This window comes from Echeneis naucrates, chromosome 1 (assembly GCF_900963305.1).
Source record: "Echeneis naucrates chromosome 1, fEcheNa1.1, whole genome shotgun sequence".
NCBI lineage: Eukaryota > Metazoa > Chordata > Actinopteri > Carangiformes > Echeneidae > Echeneis > Echeneis naucrates.
The window spans coordinates 1,780,184-1,801,952 of record NC_042511.1 but is presented as its reverse complement, the minus strand read 5'-3'; the positions used below and the strand labels follow the sequence as shown (position 1 = coordinate 1,801,952).

General features: G+C 43.3%; 2 protein-coding genes across 2 annotated transcripts in view; both read right to left on the bottom strand.

Moving 5' to 3' along the window:
• The window catches only part of cacna1ab (calcium channel, voltage-dependent, P/Q type, alpha 1A subunit, b), a 114,967-nt gene extending 109,094 nt beyond the window's left edge, over nt 1-5,873 (bottom strand). Inside the window, exon 1 of the mRNA XM_029502526.1 lies at nt 5,503-5,873. Within this exon, the coding sequence (XP_029358386.1) occupies nt 5,503-5,873 (371 nt within the window). The remainder of the gene's footprint in view (nt 1-5,502) is intronic.
• A 12,329-nt stretch (nt 5,874-18,202) lies between these two features.
• wdr83os (WD repeat domain 83 opposite strand) lies at nt 18,203-21,658 on the bottom strand. The gene is made up of 4 exons (XM_029507671.1): nt 21,523-21,658; nt 20,779-20,884; nt 20,016-20,113; nt 18,203-18,583 (listed from the first exon to the last, which is right to left on the bottom strand). The coding sequence occupies exons 1-4, from the start codon at nt 21,570-21,572 to the stop codon at nt 18,517-18,519; spliced, it is 321 nt and encodes a 106-aa protein (XP_029363531.1). The 5' UTR covers nt 21,573-21,658; the 3' UTR covers nt 18,203-18,516.
• Nucleotides 21,659-21,769: the final 111 nt, after the last annotated feature.

Below are 21,769 nucleotides of genomic sequence, written 5' to 3'. Positions count from 1 at the left end.
AACAGTAGTTATAATCCTGACTGTCATATTAAATTATATTTCATTATCATTATTGTTGTTGTTGTTGTTGTTATCCCATTCATTAACATCTGCTAATGTAAAATATGTTATTAAATGTAATATATTATAGTCATAATAATACCATTAAGCACTAATATGTAATTATTATGTTCATGACTATATTATATTATATTATATTATTATATACACTTTTTATGTTTTAGTTATTTTGTCTTGTCTATAAAAAAAAAAAAAAAAAAACATGACCAGCATCATTCTGTACTTCTTTCTTTTTCTTTCTTTTCTAACAATAACTTTGATGTGATTTTTTTTTTTTTTTTTAAGGAAAAGTAGAGCAAAGTTTTGAATGCAGTATTTAGAGAAAGCTGGACAAATATGATTTAAATTAAATTAGTCGTTTGAATAAAAAATGCTCAAAATAACAGCTCATTAAAATAATTTCTGGCAGCAAGAAATAAATATATATATTTACTATGAAATGGATTTCAGGTCACATTTCAACACATTTGTTTGTATCTGCTGCCACCTAGTGCTCATTCACAGTCCTGCACTGAGTTCAGGGGTCAGGTTTAAAACTGAAATCCAGGTTTCTCTTACAAAACCATAATTACCAAACTTCCTGCATATAAAGTTCAGGGTTTTATATATATCCTCCTTTTCTAACCTGGATGTTTGTGCGTCATTGTCGTACAGCGAGTACTGACGTTGGTGTTTGTAGTTTGTAGTTTGTGGTTTGTGGTTGAAGGCCGCTGAAGTCAGAACGAGGACACCGCCGATCTGTGAAAGGTCAAACTAAATGTCTCCTGGAGTTTCTCATATTTTGACCACCAAGGGGTTTGGAAGCCACCTGCACAAACACAACATCAAAAACACAACAACAACACTTCATCTTCACCAACACAAGGGGGCGGCAAATACCTGAGAATCTAACACTGGACTGAGTTTGACCAACAACCTCCTCCTCCTCTAAAAAAGAGCTGTGGGCGGCTGAACATGTTCATTTACTTTAATAATAATAATAATAATACTGCAGAAAGGTAACGAAAAACGTATAAACTTATAAAGTCTATAAACTAGTTTCAGACATCATACACATCGATGCTCAATAAAATAAATAAACGAAACACAACTAAGAAATTTAGCGTTGTTTTGTTTTTGTTTTGTTTTGTTTTAGTACTCCTGCTCAGAACATTTTATAAAAACAAACAAAAAAATCTACTTTACAAACCAATGGAAGCTTCTTTTTTTTTTTTTTTTAAACGGGATGAACCTCGTTGGGAAGGCCTCGGGCCTGTAGCCGGTCCTTTATGGTCCAGCTCCTGTGTGTGCTGTCAAATTGGCCGGTTACGGTTCCAGTGCCCTCAGGGCCACCGTACCGTACGGGCTGAGCTTCATTCCTGACTGCACTGAAGGTGGGGCTCATAACTTCTGTTAAAACGCCTCAAACTGCCTGTTTAATACGAGTTGGAGTAAATCTCCAGACAACCTTGTCACGGACGTGCGTCATATCTATTTAGAACAAAAAAAAAAAAACAAGAAGAAGAAGAATACAGATTTTTATACTGGTGGAAAACAAGGAGAGCACATGGAGAGAGAAGAGGCAGAAAGGAGGAAGTGAAGGAACGAAGGAAGGAGGGGACGTAGAGGGAAAAAGGGTGGAGGGAAAGGATTAATGGATGGGGGGGGTAAATATCAAAATGAGTGATGTACACTCTCCAGTCAGAAGTGCAGCTGGCAGCAAAGCAAACTGACTGATGCTGCCACTAATACAACACAACAGGAAGACAGACAGACACACAACAGGGGCGGGGAGCAGTTGTTGTTTTGTTGTTGTTGTTGTTGTTGTTTTTTTTTTCACCGGCCTGCGACTTCACACATCCTGCTCTCCAAAAAGGGTTTACTCGCTCTGTGAAACGGTTCAGTCGACCCATTTTTGAGGGGAAATGTAATTTCAGCCCGGATTAACGCGTCTTCAAGAGCAGGAAGTGAGTGTGCAGGAATTAACGGCACAGTGCGGTTCCTGAAAGGCAATTTGTCGAGAAAACGTGACATGTGTGACACAAGAAGAAAGATTTCTGTGTTTTTACAAATAAAATTAAAAAAAAGATGGCGGCGGTGGGATGAACTTTGGTTTTATTCTGGATTAAAAGGCAGATGTCTTAAAAGCATGAAAAATAAATCTTATTTTTATAAAAACTGATGTCAGAAATCTGCTTTCATACTGAAATTTGAAATCTGACAAGTTTATGAGGCTTCATGTATATTTAATGTGAATGTAGTTGGTGGTCAAATATCCAAAATTACAATCGTTTCCATCTGAATCTAAAAGCCGTATTTGACTCTGAGGCCTTCGGGCTGTTTGTCTTCAGTCAGAGCTCATCACATGATGTACTTTAGTTTCTCCTTAGACATGAAAATAAAATCCATCCCTGTAATAGCTCATATTATTTTACTGTGGAGTTTATTAATGTCATCCAGACACGGCGACAATAAAAACTTTATCCTTCATCTTTATACTTTTAACATATTGGGTTGTATTTTATTCGGCTCTGATGACATTTTCATTTCCCTCCGGTGGCGATTAAAGTCGTGTTTCCATCTACGGCTCCATCATATTTACTTTTTACTTCATATTATTAATGCTCCTAAATAAATGAGAAGGAGGAAGTCTGTTTGAGTACCACAAAGACACGCAGACACACAAAGGGTTTATGGGCATGTACTGGTCATGGTTTGTATTTTGGCAACAATGAGCAGCTTTGGCGTGAGGACACTGCAAATGGCTGCCACCTCCGTCCCCTCTGAGGAGGAAGAGGAGGAAAGAAACGTGGAAGCGGATGGACAAAAAAGGAAAAACAGACAGGAAAGTGCATTTTCTTCTTTTACGTCGATTCTGAAGGATTTCAGATCACGTTTCCTCTCCGGCTCTTTCAAAGTGTTTAGCGTAACGGGAAACACAACGGGACAAAATGCAAACGTCTCTCCGTCACTCAGCTGTCGCCGTGTTGCTTTCGCAGGGAGGGAGACAGCTGATCTTATTAGGAGTGACTGATGTCAAACAGTGTAACTGCAGTCTCTGCTAACAAAATGACCAAAAAATCTGCCACTGCCAGACCAGAGTTCACTGTTAACTTCGTTACGTTCTGTGTCTGACTGCCCATCGAGATCTTCATCATTTCTTCGGAAAGTCCTCTGCGTGACGTTCTCCAGTTACTGAAAATTTCACTTATTTTTCTTTGCAGGAGGAAGCTGGTGTTTATATTTTTAATTCTTAATCAGCTCCGGTAGTAAAAAGATACTGAGTTAGTTTTACATTTAAATCAATGTCAGCGGCGCCTGAGTGGCTCCCAGTCTTGACCACAGCAGCCTTGACTTCACATTACTCCTTCTTTCTCTCTCTCTCTCTCCTCTGCTCTACTGTTGCTGTGCCGTTTCACAATTAAAGCCAAGAATACATTTTCAACAATCCCAAAAATCAGCCAGGACTGAGTCATTTGGCATTTATCATCAATGAAAAGGTTTTCTGACTTCAGCGGGCCACAGCAGGTATCTCTTCCCTCCGACTCTGCCTTTGCCCATTTTCTCCTCGTGTTTTCCAAACCACAGGCCTTCTCATCTTACTGTGACCTTCAGCAATGTCACAGCCTTAAAAAAAAAAAAAAAAAAACACAACAACAACAAACACCCCCCCACACTCATCTACAGTAACAAAGTGCTGCAGCACTGGAGGGGTTAAAGAAACAGGAGTTTGACCAAGACGGTGTCTGCTTTGGGCAAAAACTAAAATAAGATGAGAGTGAGGAAATCAATGGGATGTCTTCTCATTTCCATAAAACACTGAAGTGAAATCGTGCAGCAGAGCTTTAGAGTAGCAGAGGCTTTATTCTGGGTTCACAAAACCAAGATGGCAGCGGCAAAAGTACAAAACGCTCATGAACCGACTGAGTCGGTCTCCAACCAACAGAAATTTCATTCAACGCTAAATTTTAATTGTTTATCGCAATTTTCACAGCTGGTGAAAACTTCCTAAACCTGCTTCATATTATACCCAAATTTACCAAGTCGGGTGTAAAGTGATTTTATGACTTTCACTGTGAAGTCCCTGAAGTGAAACAGTGGCAGCAGCAGCAGAAGCATTAAATTTGCTCTGCTGCTGTCGTGTGCGATCAGAGTGACAGAAAAGCAGGACGATAGACAGACACGCAGGACCAGAGGGTAATAAAATCTACCCAACCCACCGGCAATCTTTCCATCCATGACAAGGTAAGTGGGGTTTTAACCTGTCATGTCGAATAAAAGTCCGCTTCACCCCCTCAGGCTTCGCTGACACACCTGGTCTGCGCCGCAACTGGGTCAGCAGCTGTCCGTCCGCCTGCCCGTCTTTCTGCTTGTTTGTCTGTCAAAAATAAAGTCTCCACCCTCCGCCTCTGCTTTCAAAGGTCAGGACCCGGCAGGCTCAAGGACGTGACGGTAAAAGTTTCGCGGGCTCTGTTGTTGTCTACAGAAAGCGTGTGGCATCCTAAGTGAGGAGGCCGAGCTGACTTTCATTTCCCTGATTACTTCGTCTCCTCTGAAGGTTTGTCACTCCGTCAATCAGCCGCTGCAGCTTTTGATTGCAAAGAAAAACCTGGAGGCTCTCAGCCCCGTGTGACTCACCGGAAAGATACTGAACATTTCCATTCTCAGGAGAAAGTACACATGGACGGCAGCTATAAAGTGACAAACCAAGAGAATCTGTCTTTGTAGCCTGAAACAACACAATTGATCTATAAAGCAAAGTTAAAAAGATTGCTTTGGATGAACAGGAGATATATTCTTCACATTTCAAACCAAATTCGTTCATTTCTGAAACGTCTTCTGCCTTTTACAAACAAACTTTGGAAAACCGTGAGTGTAGAGGAGCGTCTTTTCTTCACACGGGTTGTGTGACGGACGCACAATCGATGAGGATTTACAGCTATTGATTTTCTCAGCTGTTTGAATCACTTTTGGACGACAAGCTCTGACACCATTTGGACACGATTCATTGGACTCGTTCATTCATTCATTCTCGTGGATGCAGACTGAACCAGAAAACCTGCTCCTGCTTTGCATCTTTTAGATGAAGCAGACGAAACGCACACGCGGCACATGACCTCACTGCTTCAGTCCTAACTTTGTTGGATTAAAGTTTCAAACCCGCAATTCCCTGTCAGGTCTGAGCCGCGCCGCCTCTGTCGGTGGTTGTTGTGATTTCCTCCTCTGAGCACATCTACTGTATCAGACAATGAACAGACGGTGCAGCCAATCATCTGCCGAGCGGCATTCGGAAAGTTCCGGCCCTTTTCCAGACACTTTGGACAGAAAACCCTCCCACATTGTTCTGTGCATTCATTTCAGATAATCCACTGCATGAACGATTCATCTCAACGTCAGGCGGTGAGGATCATGAGAACGGAGACTTCCTGCACCAGCAGCAGAGACAAAGTGAAATATACTCACTCCCATTGTTTCCTCCTGGCCTGGGGGGTGTTGTGCCGCTTGTGTGCCTGGTGAGCCAGGATGACATCGCGGTGGTCCACCATGCCCCCCCTCCTGCGGATCAGCGGGACCGTCGGGTCGGTGCTGCTGGTGACCAGGGAGATGGAGCTCCGTCCGGACCGGCTCCCGATGAAGGGCACATCCCTGTACTGCTCCACCCGGATGTCGTACACGGTGTGGTAGTAGGTGGGGTTGGGGCCCACGCTGCTCCCGCTGATGGGCGGAGGGGGGCAGCGCAGCGGTCGGTGGAGGCCCTGAGATGAGGAGGAACAGGACGACGTCTGGGGCCACGCCATTGAGCCGCCATTGTCGTGGTAAAGGTGGGACAGCATGGAGCTGGGGGAGGAAGAAAGGTGAGGGGAGAAGATGGGACGAAAAGAGAGACGTTAATGTTCATTCCATCTTAAATAAACGTCTGATTCCTGTGTGACAGTAGAAGACACACCCCTCGACTAAAATGTCTCACAAAGACCAGCTCCCGTTGACGCACAATCTTGACAACACCTGACGGCGTCCCTTGGTTGAACTGAGGTCAAACCTAACTTTTACCTTTCAAAGCTCCCTGTTCGTCAGTTTTATTAGCTTGCAATGAATCTTGAGGTTTGTTTGGGCCATGAAGGATCCTCAGAGAGAGGAGGACACATCCGGACACAATTTTAAAGCTGCTATCGTAATCCTAACCACCGCTGCTCAACAACAATAACCAGTTTGGTTATTGTAATGGCAGCGATAAAGGTCTGCTCAGGAGGGAGGAGCTGCTCCAAACAATGGACGACAGTAGAAAGATGCACTGTGGATGGAAATAATGCTGAAAAGGACTAGTGAGAACTTGTGATGGACATTTAATAACCATCCAAAAATCCAACTGTTCTCCAAACACCACCACCACGGCAGGCAGCAGCCGAACGGGGGTGTGAAATTAAGCAAAATACTACCTGTCGTTATCACTGTCGGTGATTGTGTGCCGCCAACGGAAGCACAAATGCCTTCTGGGTAAAAAAAAAAAAAAGTATTTAAGTATATACCAACATCTCTGTTGTATGAGTCACTGTGCAAATCTAACAAAGACACAAACAAAGACTTTAGAGAGGCGAGGCATTAGATGCAGCCAGGTTGACGTCAAGAACAGGTAAAAGCCTTCGGACGGCATCGCGTCAGTACGAGGAGGCCAAATGAGAGAGAAAGAGAACTAGATCATCAGTCAGCAACAACACGTGCTTTGTGATACGACAAACTCTTTTTAATATCCCCCACTGTTAGTGAGTGCCTTGAACCTCTGCTTCATATTCGATGACGGTGATGAGCTGAAGGTTTGTTGTCCTCCAATCGCTGCTTTAACATTTTGAAGCTGCTGAAGGCGGTTCGTACATCGAGCGCTCCCGATCACGCCGTACTGAGCTAAAGGCCGCTGACTGGCCAGATGTTTCCAGGAACACGGCAGCTACAGTTTCTCCAGCTGAGACACACAATCAGCACTCACATGTTGTGTGATGCAGTTAAAAACTCTTTTATTTTAACTTCCATTCTCATTCATTCACTCGCTTTTAGAAAGGAACTCCAGCTTGTGTCTGGAAGAAAGCTTTGGGTGCGTAAACAGTCTGAGGTGGGACATTTTACCTCGGTCAAACTGCTCCGACTCAACTCCACCTCATCGTGGGAAGAAGGTCGGCTACAAACCAGAAGAAAAAGCTTGAATAACGCAGACATTCAATAATAGTACAGAGGACAAACAACAATGGGATGTGAGGAGAGAAAAGATAAATGAGAAAAATTAATTAATCACCTGCAAACAAAGAGGAATGACCTGATTGTGGCATTTTAATTTTTTACATTGTAAGAGCTGTGTGTGTGTGTGTGTGTGTGTGTGTGTGTGTGTGAGTGCAGCGTGTGCTAACGTCTTAGAAACAGCGCTTTTCCTCCCCACTTATCTGCTGAGAGAGCGTTACACATTATTTCTCCCTGACATGGTGTAAAGCGAAAACTAATTCACAGGGACAGACGCACACACACACACACACACACTGCAGGTACAATGATGAGACATTACTGCTACCGTCAGGACTTTGTTGGGTGATTGAGTGTGTGTGTGCGCTGCAGGGCTGGAATAACACAGGTCTGGTTGTATTAGTCGTGGCGGCGGAGAGCACACAAACTCAGGACAAAGCTCATAACACAGAGCAAGGGCAAAGAACAGAACTAACAAGGACGCTGAGGACTGTGGGAGATCTGGACGGGGGGGGGGGGGGGTGACAGATAGAGAGGAGAGAAGATGGTGAAGGGGTGGACACATGAGGGACGAAGAGGGTGACGTCTGCGTTTACCCCCTCCCCCCCAAAATAAGGGCTCAGTGTGATGGAGGATGCACTTTAATGTAAAACAAAAAAAAAAGCAGGAGAGATTGGGGAGGGGCCAAGAAGTGACAGACGAGTGGACCAAAGACTAATTGCTACAGAGAAGAGCAATGCAGATGAAGCAACCCCCACCACCGCCACGGCCAGCAGAAAAGACGAGGAGGATTCTGCCTCTCTACCACAACTCAGCAGCCTGAAGGTGCCGCGTACAGAGATCAGCGAAAGGTCCGATGGCCTCCTTTACTGGAGCACGCTCAGCACGACTAAGAAACAACCTCTGCGACCCACAAAACCACGAGATGCATGTCAGTCAAACATCTTCTCGTTTAAAAAGTCTGTCTGACTGTACGAGCTTTTAGTCTCCATCATTCTTTGATTTCCAGTTTTTAAGCTCATCTGTCTGTTTTTCCATTTAAAATGAAAGTATGATGCCTTTTCTGTTTCCTGTCGGCTGCATGAAAACTGTTTCGTCCTTCATCAGGCGGCACTTTTCTCATCGATAGCAATCAGACTTTTAAGAGACTGAAACTGAAAGTCACATTTTCTAACTGTACAGATTTTTTTATACCATCATTGTGTCATAATTCAGCAGCTTAAACAGCATCCGTAGCTATCACTCCTCATTTTAATGACATTTCAAAGGTTAGAAAACAAACAATAAAAGGTCAACCAGTTAGACAATAACGAAGATAATCAGTTACCGGCGTCGAGTTCATTTTTATTCATCTGGTGTCGTCTGCCTCGACTGAGTGAGTACAAAGGGAGAGACAAAAGTTCTGTTAACGTCGACTGATGCTCGAAAATGGACAAGATTTTGTTTGCTTGTCGACATTTCACTGATTTTCAGCGGTCAGTGTTTCATGACTGCTGCTGCTGGTTCGGTCAGTGACGTCCAGCTCTTTTACTGTGCTACTGAACCTCACACGTCGACACACAACAGAGATTTTGTTGACATGGAACGAGACCGAGGTTGAAAAATAAGCCTGTTTTGGAAAGTCCTCGCTGAAGAAACTGTTCAGGATCGTCCCCATCTGAGCACTGATGTCGGAATGTGACTTAAAATAAATCATAAAAAATGGATAAGAGTACAGCACAGATGAGTCAGATTGGAGTCACTTAACTGAACATGACTCACCGTCCATTTGTAATTTAATTCGAAGTCATTTCCATTAAACGTTTCCAGAACTTTATCCTCCTCCTTTTATCTCTGCACAACGTGAAAGTACAAATGGAACTTAAACTGCCGGATGTCGTAGAAGCCATTAACAGTAAAGAAATAAATAACAAAGTGAGCAGAGGTTTGGTGCTTTTTAGGCCTTAAGAGAAACGGTGACTGGAAGGTCACTGGTCTGAATCCCTGGGCCGCCAAAGTAGATGAAGAAAACCTCTTTCTTACCCTTGAAGCAGTCCTGAGCTGCGACTTGGAGCAATTAACTCCAAATTCAGGCCACCTTTTTCATCAATCCAGCAAGGAAGTGAGAATTCAGCCGACTGGGAATGTTTCAAGGAAGAGCATGAGCTGTCGTTCGTCTACAAGTTAATCAGAGCTTTTAGTTTGTGTTTCATTTCGAAGAATGTTGTTTTCCCAGCTGTAAGAACTCAGGTAATTAACGAACCTTCCCGTCTGGACAGGACGGTTGGTTCATATCACGATCTATCTGTCCAACATTCAGTGTTTCACAGCTACAGGAAGAGGAGTCGTCCAGCCTTTCATCTAGCAGCAGACACACCGGTGATCAGACTCTGACTGCTGCACCCAGCCTCCCAGGAAAACAAAAAACTGAATGATAAATAAATATATAAACGAATGAATAAATCAATCAAAGGGCAGGTCAGCGCCAACAGGAGCTACAAAGACTTTATGGGGACTTTTGGCCTTAATCCAACAGATGGATAAACAAAAGTTTTCATTTCACAGTGATTCAAAAATCACAGTATGTGATAAATATAACAGAAAATGTTGAATTTCTGAATAATATACTGAACCTTTTTTAATATTCAATGACATCTTGATTCATTTTTTATCGTTATGGCCGCATTTCAAGTAACCCTAACCCAAAGACAACAATCACAACCACAATAAGGAATATCAAAATATACATATTTTAAAAATGCAGCAAACTTAAAGAGCAGGTAAAGGCCTGTTTTTCTGTCATGGAGCCGGCTTCCAGAGAACAGCATTGGCACTGCGTGGGAGGAAGCCGGTGGGAACACACACCGGAACAGAAAGAACAGGGAAAGTGGATATTTAGCAGACTGTCACAGGTAGGTGTTTTTGTTTTTTTACCTGCAGCCCAACACTCAGTATTGTCTCCGAAGATTCTCATTCATCCTGGTCTCTGTTCTCTGTCTCCGAGAACAGAGATCGCTCAGTATTGTACGTCATCAGCAGGAACCTCCCATAAATCAAGCTCCTGCTTTCTTCTCATTCAGAGCATAAACCCAGAGACGCTAGAGCGTCGTCCCTCCACCAAGACTCTAAAATAACACAAAAAGCAGTTTCCAATTTGCAAATGGAGATCAAGTGATTTGGCACGGGTGAAATGTAATTAAAGTGTAAACTGTCTGGGTGAGTCACCACACAACCTCCAGACATGAATAAAATCAGCTGGCAAAACAGTGGGAAGAGGAGGCCAAAACCGCGGCCCGGCATTACTGGAGCTTATAAATCCAAGTCGCTGACGGACGGCGGCAGATAAAAATAGATGCGGTGGTCAGGTGCCTTCCTTTCACCAAAACACAAACCCAGCTGCTGTTCGCATCAATGCTCTGCTGACCCCCGCCAGCCGTTACTTTGGGCCTCACCCGAGGGTGCCACGACGCACACTGACTCACTCCTGCCTGCATCCAGACTAACACATAAAAGCCACAACACAGGGTGAAGTTTTCTGGGATCGGGCCGGCACACAGCCGTGGTCTGATACCGAGTTCCTCAAACTGTGACACCACACGGTGCAGGCCTACGGGAATCCACCTGAGTGGGCCGACCTCCAGATATTAACCAGAGCCGCCATTAAAATCTCCCATTACTGACTGAAATGGAAGTTCCTTCGGTCCTTCATGTGAAGTTTAAAGTCTGAGCAACAGCGGAGGATTTGTTTCTGCAGCCACGAGGTCTCTCCGGTGAAAAATACAAGCCTCCTCAGGAGGAGCAGTTCAATCTGTGCTCAGATCGAAATGTTTCCAGAAAAACTCCACCGACTCAGAAACTTTCACACAGAAAACAAACATTTTCAAACTTGTTCTTTACCTTCTGCCTCTGCTGCTTCCTGAAAACCACCAGGACTTTCTCCACATCTGTACTTCCTGGTTCAGCCATGTTTGCAGGGGGTGTTTGGTGGCTTGGTCCACTCCGGTTTGGGACCAGTCAGGTAAAATAAAATGGTGGACGGTGGTTGTGTAGGTAATAATTCACTGCTAACTTTGGCAGCAATGTCAGAAACACAATAAAAAAATAAACACTGAACGGGTTCACATAAAACAACACGCTGGTAAATGGTGAATGAGTGAATAACCTGCACTTCATTATTTTATAAAAAGTCAGTGGCAAGTAAAATCTTTGTTAATTTGTCAACTGCTCAGATCTGATGGTCATAAATCCAGTTTGATAAGAAATAGAAACAGGAAGGACGGCTGAATTTTGCCTGTATATATTTTCTTTTCTTATTCTGATCTTTGCAGTGACTTTAATATAATTTCTTGATGCTCTTGCTGTAAAACTTTTTGTATTTTCTTTTTTCTTGTAGCTTGAAGTTGCCCCTCCTGACATTGCTGTATTCTGGCCTCTCCATTTCAGGCCCTAATAGATTTGTATCTGCCCTATATTAAATACTTTACCCCGAGGGCACCACAAAAAAATAAAGCTAATCCATTTCCCTGAGCTTCTTCGAGATTCAAAGTGAATTAACCAAACCAGATCTTTCTGTCTGTCTGATCCATTCAGAGAGATCATGGAGCCAGTTTGTTTAGAGGATGGAGGACTAAATTAATCATTTCAAAAATGGAAAATAAATCATTTCATTTATTTACTGTAGAAATATATAATTTAATTATGTTTTGATAAATTCATAGATAAGCAAAAGCTTTTTTTTTTTTCTCCACTTCAACCATTGGCTCCAAACTGTCACGCTCTCTGTGTGTAATGCTGGACTTCATAACGCTCTGTAGTGGCTGAGGCAATTCAAGACGTCCACGTCCACCACGGACCCCTGAGCTGTGGAATCAGCTTCAACGTCATTAAACATGACACCCGATCGCTTTCAATCGGAGCAGACTGACGGACGGATCCATTATCCACGCTGTCTGTGTGCTTCTCCACTTCTGAAGACTTTTCATCTTTGACAACTTCTGCTTATCGTTGTTTCGGTTTGACCACGACAGCCTTTGACAGCAGCGCTGTTTGTTCGCTCGCCAACGAGGCTCGATTCGGCCCACAGCTGACAAACTGAGGGAGGCAGTGAGACACAGATGGACGGATGGATGAAGGGACAGAGAAGGTCAGGGGAGCCATCACCCGGAAGTAACGGGCAAAAGAGTAGGCGTGAGATTGTGTTAGTAGACAAGAATAAAGCCACATCTGTACGAAACAAATCTGCTTCCTGTAAAGATGCTTTAACCTTCAGATCTGCTGATGTCACACAGCGATGTCAGGTCGGGGTCAACGCTCGCTCGCTCGCACAAAAAGAAACAAAGAATAATGGGGATATTTCTGGCTGAGAGGAGCAGAAGTGCTTTGAAGAGATCAGTCCGTAGATTTTACATAACTCACTCATCCATCTCGCGGCTGAATGTGTACAATAATAGAAGAAAACCTCGGTATCTGTGATGCTTTTGACCTCTTCCCTGCTCAGAGTTGAGGGATCAGAGAGCAACTTCTTTTTCCTTCAGCAGCAGCAGCAGCAGCAGAAGTGTTTTGTTCTTCGTGTAGCCTCGGGGTAGTCTCAGACTTGAAGGATCGGTTCAGTTCGACCCCGCTTTGTGGTTCTTTCTTGGGAAATATTGAGCTTTGGTTCGGGTTCAATGCCGACAGGTGCACAGGAATATTTATTTCTAGTGTTTTCTCATCCACCAGTCAAAGAAAGACAAACCTTGAGTTTTATCTTACCTGAAAATTGTTAAAATGCTGCTTTTGTGTGAAATCACTTTGTTATCGGGCTCTAAATGTTTTGGCGCTCTCCATCTGAAGACAAATGGAGCTGCATCTTTAAACAGACTGAGTCTGCAGTTATTTTCTGTTTGGTTCCAACTCTTACAACATTGTGTCCATGTATTTTAGCTTTATTATAGAGGTCTGAGATGCTCCAACTCTGCTTGAGGGAAACAGTCCGAATCCAGGAGGATGCAGACTCTCATCCTTCCAGCTCAGCTGGGAGGTGACAAAGCTCACAAGCTGTTGAAGCCTACAAAACTACAATGTCTACAGAAAGAAAGAAGAAGAAGTGATTCTGAGGTGACCAGGTGGAGGGCTAAACAGCAGTTTGACCTCCTACTGAGAACATAAGCACAAATCCACCTTGGATTTATAAAGACTGAGGAGCCGGTGATGAGTCTTATCACACTAAACTCCCACAGTGACCCCTCTCAGACCAAATCCACATTCAGTGACCACTCAGTCCACTTTTGCACAGCCAGGTTGGCGTCTGCATTGCTCCTCCAGGATCCAGCTGAAAATGTGATAAATGGTGGACCCCCATCGGTGCACGCCAAGGCAGACCAACCGTGACCGGCCCAGAGACTAACACTGCCAGAGAAATGACTGAGGCGTCCTCGGACCCGCTCAGCAGATACGACCGGGAACACTAAACCACCCAGCAGACATCACCAATCGACTTCCTTTAGCTGTCTTCTTCAAACACAGCAACGCTCACCTCCAATCAGCCCTCCAAAACCTGAGCAACTCCTCGAGAAGAGCCCCACACCAACTCAGTCTCCGTTCCCATCAGAGATCCTGACATCCATCCATCCGGAAACATTTCCCATAAAGCTCCCTCTGTGTCGTCAATTCACACACACGCACATAAAAGTGTCTTGATTTTATCGCTCCGAGTGAACAAAGGCCCAGCAAGGAGTGCAAAGGTCTCGGTCTCATCAGACCACAGTAAATAAGCGGCTCCATGCTCTCCCTCTTCCGCGTGTCCTGTATCAACAGTGATTTAGCAAAAGCAAACAGAGTTATTATTACATCGAGCTGAAAGTGCTGCAGGGCTCAGCGGTGGTCTGCGTTTCAGTCTGTCCATCAGTGTTCACTTTTGACTGAGAGTAATGAAAGAAAGGTCATAAAACTGCCTTTTAATGGCTCCGAAATACACAGATTGATTTTAATTAGGCGCCGCAGAATGGCTCCTAATTAGGCCCCACAAATCTGGATGAAACAGGCCACAGATCAAATCGCTCTCATTAAACTTCCACTCTGCTAATCACAGGGATTAAAAGTCATGGTCAGTTTGTGTTGTGCCCGACTTCACTTGTCTTAAGTTCACAAATCTGGAGAGATATTTTCAGTGTTTAGCAGCACTCAGTGCACTTAGTGTCTGAAACCAGCTGCTCCACTTGACCACACATTTATTTTTGGGGAATAAAATGAACACAGAGGGTCGAATAGTTACATAATCCAGAAAAACCTCAGTCCAATTTTGTGTTGTTGCTGATTGGACAAATGGAAAAAAAATAAAAAATAAAATAAACATTTCAAAATGTCCTACTTCACCATCATCAATCATCAACTGTCAATCAATCATCATCAAAATCAACATTTTATCATGAAGACCAAAATGATCAAAGATGACTGAACGATAACCTGAAATGCTGCAGCCCAGCCGGCTCTCCGTGTCCTTACCTGCCTGTCAGGTGCTCTGCTGTGCGGGCTCCGGGGACTCCACACCCGCCGGGGGGGTCTCCGCTGACCCCGACCTGCTCACCTGTCGTGCGCGGGCGGCTGGAGGGCAGTCGGCGGTGCTGGTGGGGGCGGGAGGACCGGCAGGGCGGAGGAGAGACAGCGACGTGTCCGCCAGCGGAGGGAAGGAAAACTCCATGATCACATCCAGAACATCCCGACCGAAGTGATGGATGTCAGCGGGATGTCAAGCCGGGGGGGGGGGGGTGGGGAGAGACAGCCAGAGCAGGAGGGACACCAAAGGACGCTTCAGTCCGGGTCTGTGCGCTCAATGCCCCGCATCCGCCTCCCTCTCCCTCCCTCTCTCTCTCTCTCTCTCTCTCTCTCTCTCTCTCTCTCTCTCTCTCTCTCTCTCTCACTCACACAGATAGACACACACAAACACACACACACACACACACACAGACACACAGACCCACACACACACACACACACACACACAGACACACAGACACACAGACACACACACACACACACACACACACACACACACACACACACACACAGAATATTATGACCCTAATAATATTAAAGTCATGATATTTCCTGTCGTCTTGTGTTTGGATCACGTTTCAACCTCCATCAATTCATCTTTATTTTAATTAATACTGTTAATTAATCTGCTTATTATTGTTCTGAAAAGTCCAAAGAATGGCCATCAAAGTTTTTATTTTGTTCAAAAAGGGATGAGCTGCCTGAAAAGTCGCCTAAATGATGAATCAGATGTTTAAGTGGGTTTTAATTAGTTAAGTTTAAATTAGTTAATTAGGTGATTAGTTGTCTCTTTACTGTGTGACTCTAACAGCAGGAAACAAACTGAGCAGCCATCTTGGAGATTTTTTCTCCTACACTTGCTAACAGACATTGTTAAATCTGCCCTGTTTCTCCAGCTTCGCTCCTCTGGAACGGTTAAATCTGTTCACATGATGTAAAATGGATAAAGTTGATTTTAAGCAGACATTTTAGAACAAAGTCTCTCTCCGACTGCACCGAAGCTTCAGTGACCTCTTTGTGGAAAATGCTCAGCCAAATGATCAAATGTTGATGGGCACAAAATCAGAAAATGATTCAAAGAATATGCAGCTGTTTGGGTAAGTGAAGAGAAGCACAGTGCTGCTTTCATGAGAAAAGAAATGTTTTTAACCTGGATTTTAACAGAATTGGCGTTTGGTGCTGGTTTAACTTCCACTCAGGACTCTGGTCTGGACCAGCTGACCCGAGTCCTGCTGGGGTTATTTTCTCTAAAAGCCATGACGGAGATTAACGGGGAAAATGAGAAATACTGAGCTCAGCAGCAAGAAAAGTCACAGGGATCTGACTTTGTGCCTCATCAAGCTCATCACCTGCTAACAGTTGTGTTCATGTGTTGGCATTTCTGCGTCTGCTTGTGTAACAAGAGTGTCTGGTGTGTAAGTGTGTCGAGGTGAAGGTTAGGATTAGGGAAATTAAGCAAGTCTATGTAATGTCCCCAAAAATGACCTGTCACAGCATTTAAGTGTGTGTGTGTGTGTGTGTGTGTCCACCAAATGTGCTGCTGGTTTTTACATCCAATAATAACACCTTGCCCTCGAAAATGAAAGTCTCTCTCGTGCACACACACACACACACACACACACTTCAGGGATTCAGATATTGCAGAGGTTTTCTACGGTTTAACCTCATTTGAGGACAAAGGAAGCAGCATGGCTGCTCCACTGCAGAGACTCAGTCAGAATCAGTAAACATGCACAAACACATGCACGCACAAGCGCAGACACTCACCAGTGACACAGGCTGCAGGAGTGGGGAAGTTGCTGGTTCTGGTCCGCTGAAGCTGAGATCGTCTCGTCTCACCCTTCGCTTTGTTTTAGCTGCTCGGCTGTAAACGCTGCTCACATGTTGTTGCTGAACTGCACTCGTGTTTCGTTGTGTCTCCTTATCAATGCGTTTATAAACTACAAAGTCAGAGAGGTTAGAGACACAGTTTGACCTGAAACTCTGTAACTCTGACTCAAGTTTTGTTGTTTTGTGATAAATTTGGAGATTTCTAGGTCATTTGTCTTCTTTGATCATAAACCAGTCAGGTTCTTGATTAATTAAGTGAAAGTAAAAGCCAAAGGTCAAATGCTCACAGCCCGTATTCATAAACTGAACCTCAAAAGTGGTCGTCAGGACTTCTGTAACACTGTGATGTCACAACAAAGCTCCATCAGAATTCATGCAGACAGATGAATGAACCCCATATGAAGGGCATCGTCGTCTCAGGTTATTCTTATTTTAATGAGGAGAGTGCAAAACAATTATGGAAATAGATGGAATAACACAGATGCTGTTCCCAAACTGAGATGTTTTTGATGTGTGACATTAACAGACACATGTTGTTGCATCAGTAGAGTCTTTTATATATTTATGTGCCGTTAAACATATTGAGAAAAAGTCTAGAGGAAAGTTTTGGATATTGTGTGACCTTGACGCCAGTTCTGAAAATTTCTGCACAGCGTCTGACATTTTAAAGTCAGAAGTCAGTCAGTTTGAAGTTTGAAGAATGTGACAGCCTCTTCTAGCATTCAGAGGCCCATTCGTCTGTGATGCTGTTGTGCCCTCTAGTGTGGAGGTTTGTTTCCTGGTCTTCTCCTCCACTCTGCTCTCATTGGGCAGATCCAGCAGAGCAGAATATGGAGATCAGATTTAATTAAAAATCGCCTGCAGGCCGTCGCAGGTTGAACTTTAAGATCTGCATTCAGCAAACTGTGACAGTTTTTAATATCCAAATTACGCAGGCCACCGATCAATGCCGGAGATAACTGCTGGCTCTGACAAATTCAATATCCTCTCCTGCGATAGCGATCAACAACAAATGCACCGGTGTGACTGGGGTGGACAGAACGGGGAGACCACAACAATGGGACAAAGGAGGCTGATTAAGTATTCAAGAAAAGTTGGCAGATTGCGTGAGGATGAAAACAGGAGAAAATCAGGTGGAGCTGGATTTAAAATGTGGCAGAGAGCCGAGCAGCTGAAGTGCCTTCACCTCAGGCCTGAGGAGACGCGAGTTAAACCGCCACATCCAGCTGAGTGCCCCGCTGGTTGTATGTCATCGACACAAACACAAGGGGAATTAATGCTGTGTTGTTTTTCTAAGCATTACTTCCAAAACACGACACAAATAAAGTCTGTAGTCTTCAGGCATCCTGGACTGGCTTTAGAAACATCCTCAGGACTCACCGATGCTGGAACAGATACTGGCAAGATAAAGTCAAATGAAATTGAAAAGGGATCTAAGTTGGCTGGAGGAATCAGCGTTTGCTTTAAAAGACACTTTCAGAAATATAACTGTCTCTACACCAGAGCTAGAGTTTAAAATGAGACTTGCTAATGTAACTTGTATATTAGCATTTTCCTCCGCAGACAAAACAAAGGCCAGGAGCTACTTTTAAAACTGTACATCTTTATTTACGAAATCCTGCTACAGATCAGCTGAACCGTAAAATTTCAAAGTTTTCATCAACAACCAAAAGACTGAGAAAAGATTTTTTTAAAAAGAGAAGCCAGTAAAAAAAAAAACAAAAACAAAAAAACACACACATTTGATTTCTCCAACTTGACGTTGTGCCCGTCTCTCCTGGTCATCTGTTTTCTCTCTCTTCTTCTCTTTCTGTCAAATTATCTTCCCTCCAGTCTCTGCTTTCCCTCACCGATGGCCTGGGGGGGGCAATCAGCAGTCTCATCTCCAAAGCAGTGGTTGGCTGTCAGTTACCATGGCGGCGACATTGGCTGCGGGTTCTGGAGGTAAGACATCACGACCGCTGAGATGGACAGCCTGCAGACGGCACAGAGGAAACATCAGGTGTACAGTTAGAGTTTGAAAGTGACACGTCAATGAAGCCAAAGGTGAAGAACCGTACACCTGGATTTTAACTAAAGGCCATCAGAGGCCACTCCACTGGATGTAAAAAAATAATAAAAAAAGTCAGATCGTTTATGGTGTCAGTCTCTAGTTTACAGTCTTAACGCAGCATGATGTTAGTTTCATTTAGATGAAAACAGACCAGTAAGAAGGGGATGAGTGGGGGTGTGGCTATCATAAGATAGCACAGACCCATTCAGGTCTGCCTTCAAATATAGTTTCTTCTAGTTTTAAAAACATGGCGACAGACAAATTACAAACTCAAGGCTTCCAAACAGCAGCTCACAAATTAATGAATGACCTGGCACAGATGCACAGCGTGCTGCCATTTTTTGTTTTTTTGCAGTTATGTAAGCACCTTTGTTTGTGGAATGTTTCTTTTTTTTTTCTTTAATAAATATGAGATATTTTGCTTACAGGTTGAAGACAAAAGTGGAGCTCAGGGTTGATGAATTAAAGTCATGCTAAGAATTTACTGTGGCTACAGGGTCACCTGATATGCTTGATGACATAACTGCCCTCTTTGGATCTTCATCCATTGTAGATGCTCACCTTTGTTTAACAACACAGGGAGGCTTACATCATTGGCTATTGATAAATGTCCTAAAACTGGCCTTGAACCAGCATCTGTGCACACGAGGCTGGTGCATTCAGTTCATCGTCTGACATTATTTGCTGAGCCAAACATTTTGCATTACTAAACTATGAGTGCATCAAGCTTGTCTTTAATACAACCTCATCTAGACAATGGACCAGAAGGTTTTTCCTCATTGCAAATCTGTCTGCAAGGCCTGGACAAGTGCCCCTACTGTAGTACTCTGCTTTAAGCAAATGGAAATGCACCACTCTTGGAGGTCACACAGTTAAAAGCTTTTGGACATTAGACTTGGCTCATCTGAAATCCCAATGGCAAGCAAGAACAAGGTCTAACCTACAAGTTTAAAGCTGCGTAATTCAAGATTTCAATTTAAATACAAAGTGCCTTTTTTTGTAAAAGCTGAAATGTGCAATGCACACACAGCGATATATGTAATCTAATTAATTTGACCAATCAACGTGATTCACTTTTTGTAGTACGTCAGAGAAACCTATCAACAGAAGAAGAACGTCAATTAATAATCGTTAGTTTTACAGTTTACTTAATGCGACAACATGGTTTTGTAAAAACTAAGACTCCCAACCAAGAGTCAAAGTGAAGTCAAACAATAACAGTGAACAGCCAGCACATAACCCAGACAGCTAGACTCACTAACTTCACATCTTGTCCTCCCGTTTCTGGTTCAGCCTCCCCAAAACGTCACTGTTCTTGACATCAGCAACACTTATGACAGTATTGTACACTCACATGAAGCTGCTCATCATCTGTTTGGTGTCTTCTGAGCTTCTGGAGTTTGCAAAGCTGATGAAAGAGCAATAGACTGCGATCCAGGCACACCACTTCAACTAAAAACACAAACACAGAGGTTAGTCACACAGGGCTGTGGCAGACAAGATGACCAAACTGGATATAATAGCACATTAGATGTTCTTAAAGTAAGGGGACATTTCGAGTGTCCTCATTGACTCAGTACATTCATGTGCACACACGATTACCTTCACTTTGCTGTTTGTGTGCTGGCAATTAAACAAAGATGCAAGATTCCCAAACAACTTTTCGTGGGGGAAAAGAAAAAAAAAAAAAAACTAACTAATATGAAGATAATTGGTAGCGTTGATATTTCATCAGCTGTACGTGATATTCATACTGAATATTCATATTCATAGTTTATTTTAATTTTTCGATCAGAGCTTTTTGGAAATAATGAATGTATCGTAATTCAAATGATTTTAAACGATTTAACAGCAACATGTAGCAAATGTTATTTGCTGATAGAAAGTCAATTAAACAAATGATTTAATGATCTGGGAGACCATGTGACCCTGCTGCTGCCCAGCCTTTGAAAGTCGAAAGCTGCCCTTCATTCTTTCATCAGAAAGGTGGTTTTACCTTTAATCTTCTAAATGGAACTATTGGGCTGGAATGAGGTCTGTTATTCAGGAGCAATGTGGACACACAAACATATACAAAGAAGTGTGTGTGTGTGTGTGTGTGTGTGTGTGTGTGTAACCTTGAGCATCAATCCACACATGCTGAAGATCATGCCAAGTAGGTTCATGTAATCAGGCGTGGGGTCTTCCAGTGTGGGGTTGGTCTCTGTGCTGGGGGGCTTGTATCTGCAACACCAAACACATATTCTTCTTTTATGTGAGCTCGTGTGGATTCATCTGCAGCTGCCATGGCTCCAGAAGGTTTCTGAACCTGAACCTGAACCTGAACTGAACAGAAAACTCATGGACCTCATGGATGTGGTTTTGAGCACGTTGTAACAGTTACAGAGCTGAAAATAAGATCATGTCTAACATGCCATTTGTCAGATTTTACTTAACTGAAGGATTTCAAGCAAACCACCTCTGGGCAAAACGTATAATATAAGTACTAGTACCATAAGTGTTCCAGGTCATAAGTTAACTATGGTTGGTAAAGAATTTTACAGCTCAAACAAAAAGTGTTCAACAAACGAATGAAAAAGATGCCCGAAGCAAAAAGTGACTTTGGTGAACAAGACAAGGGCAAACAATGCTTAATTTAAGTTTTTAAAAACGCAGACTCGTTCACTAGAGCAAGAAATACAACAAGAGCAGACAACATGTTGAGTATTTATCACTGAAGAGTCGCTTTAAAAAGGATGTTTTAGGAAAAACACTAAATCCTGTTGAGATACAGATTAGCTAGCTAGTTAGCTAGCTCTGAAAGGCTTTCTGAGCAGCTAATTCCGCAGAATAAAGCTATGAATTCTGAAAAACAGTCTCACCTTAAAATCTTATTTTGTCTCCGCGGGTCTGCCATGTTGTTGGAGGACATTATAGGACACAATCGACTGAATTATTGTGAGAGATTTTAAATCCACTCCGGTGACCGACAGACAGCTGACGGGCCTCTTCCTGAATGGAGATCTCCGGCGGATTTCAAAATAAAAGGCTAGCACACGTCCGCGGGCAAAGATGGAACGCGAAAGAAGCTTTGGGGCTATTATTTTGAAAGGAATATTTGAACCCAGC

Bases quoted from the DNA above. Each gene is read 5' to 3' on its own strand.
- wdr83os (XM_029507671.1), bottom strand. From the start codon at position 21,572: ATGTCCTCCAACAACATGGCAGACCCGCGGAGACAAAATAAGATTTTA. The intron at 20,885-21,522 runs GTGAGACTGTTT...TTGGTGTTGCAG, and splicing joins AGACAAAATAAGATTTTAAG to ATACAAGCCCCCCAGCACAG. The intron at 18,584-20,015 runs GTGAGTGTACAA...TGCCGTCTGCAG, and splicing joins CAGATGATGAGCAGCTTCAT to GCTGTCCATCTCAGCGGTCG.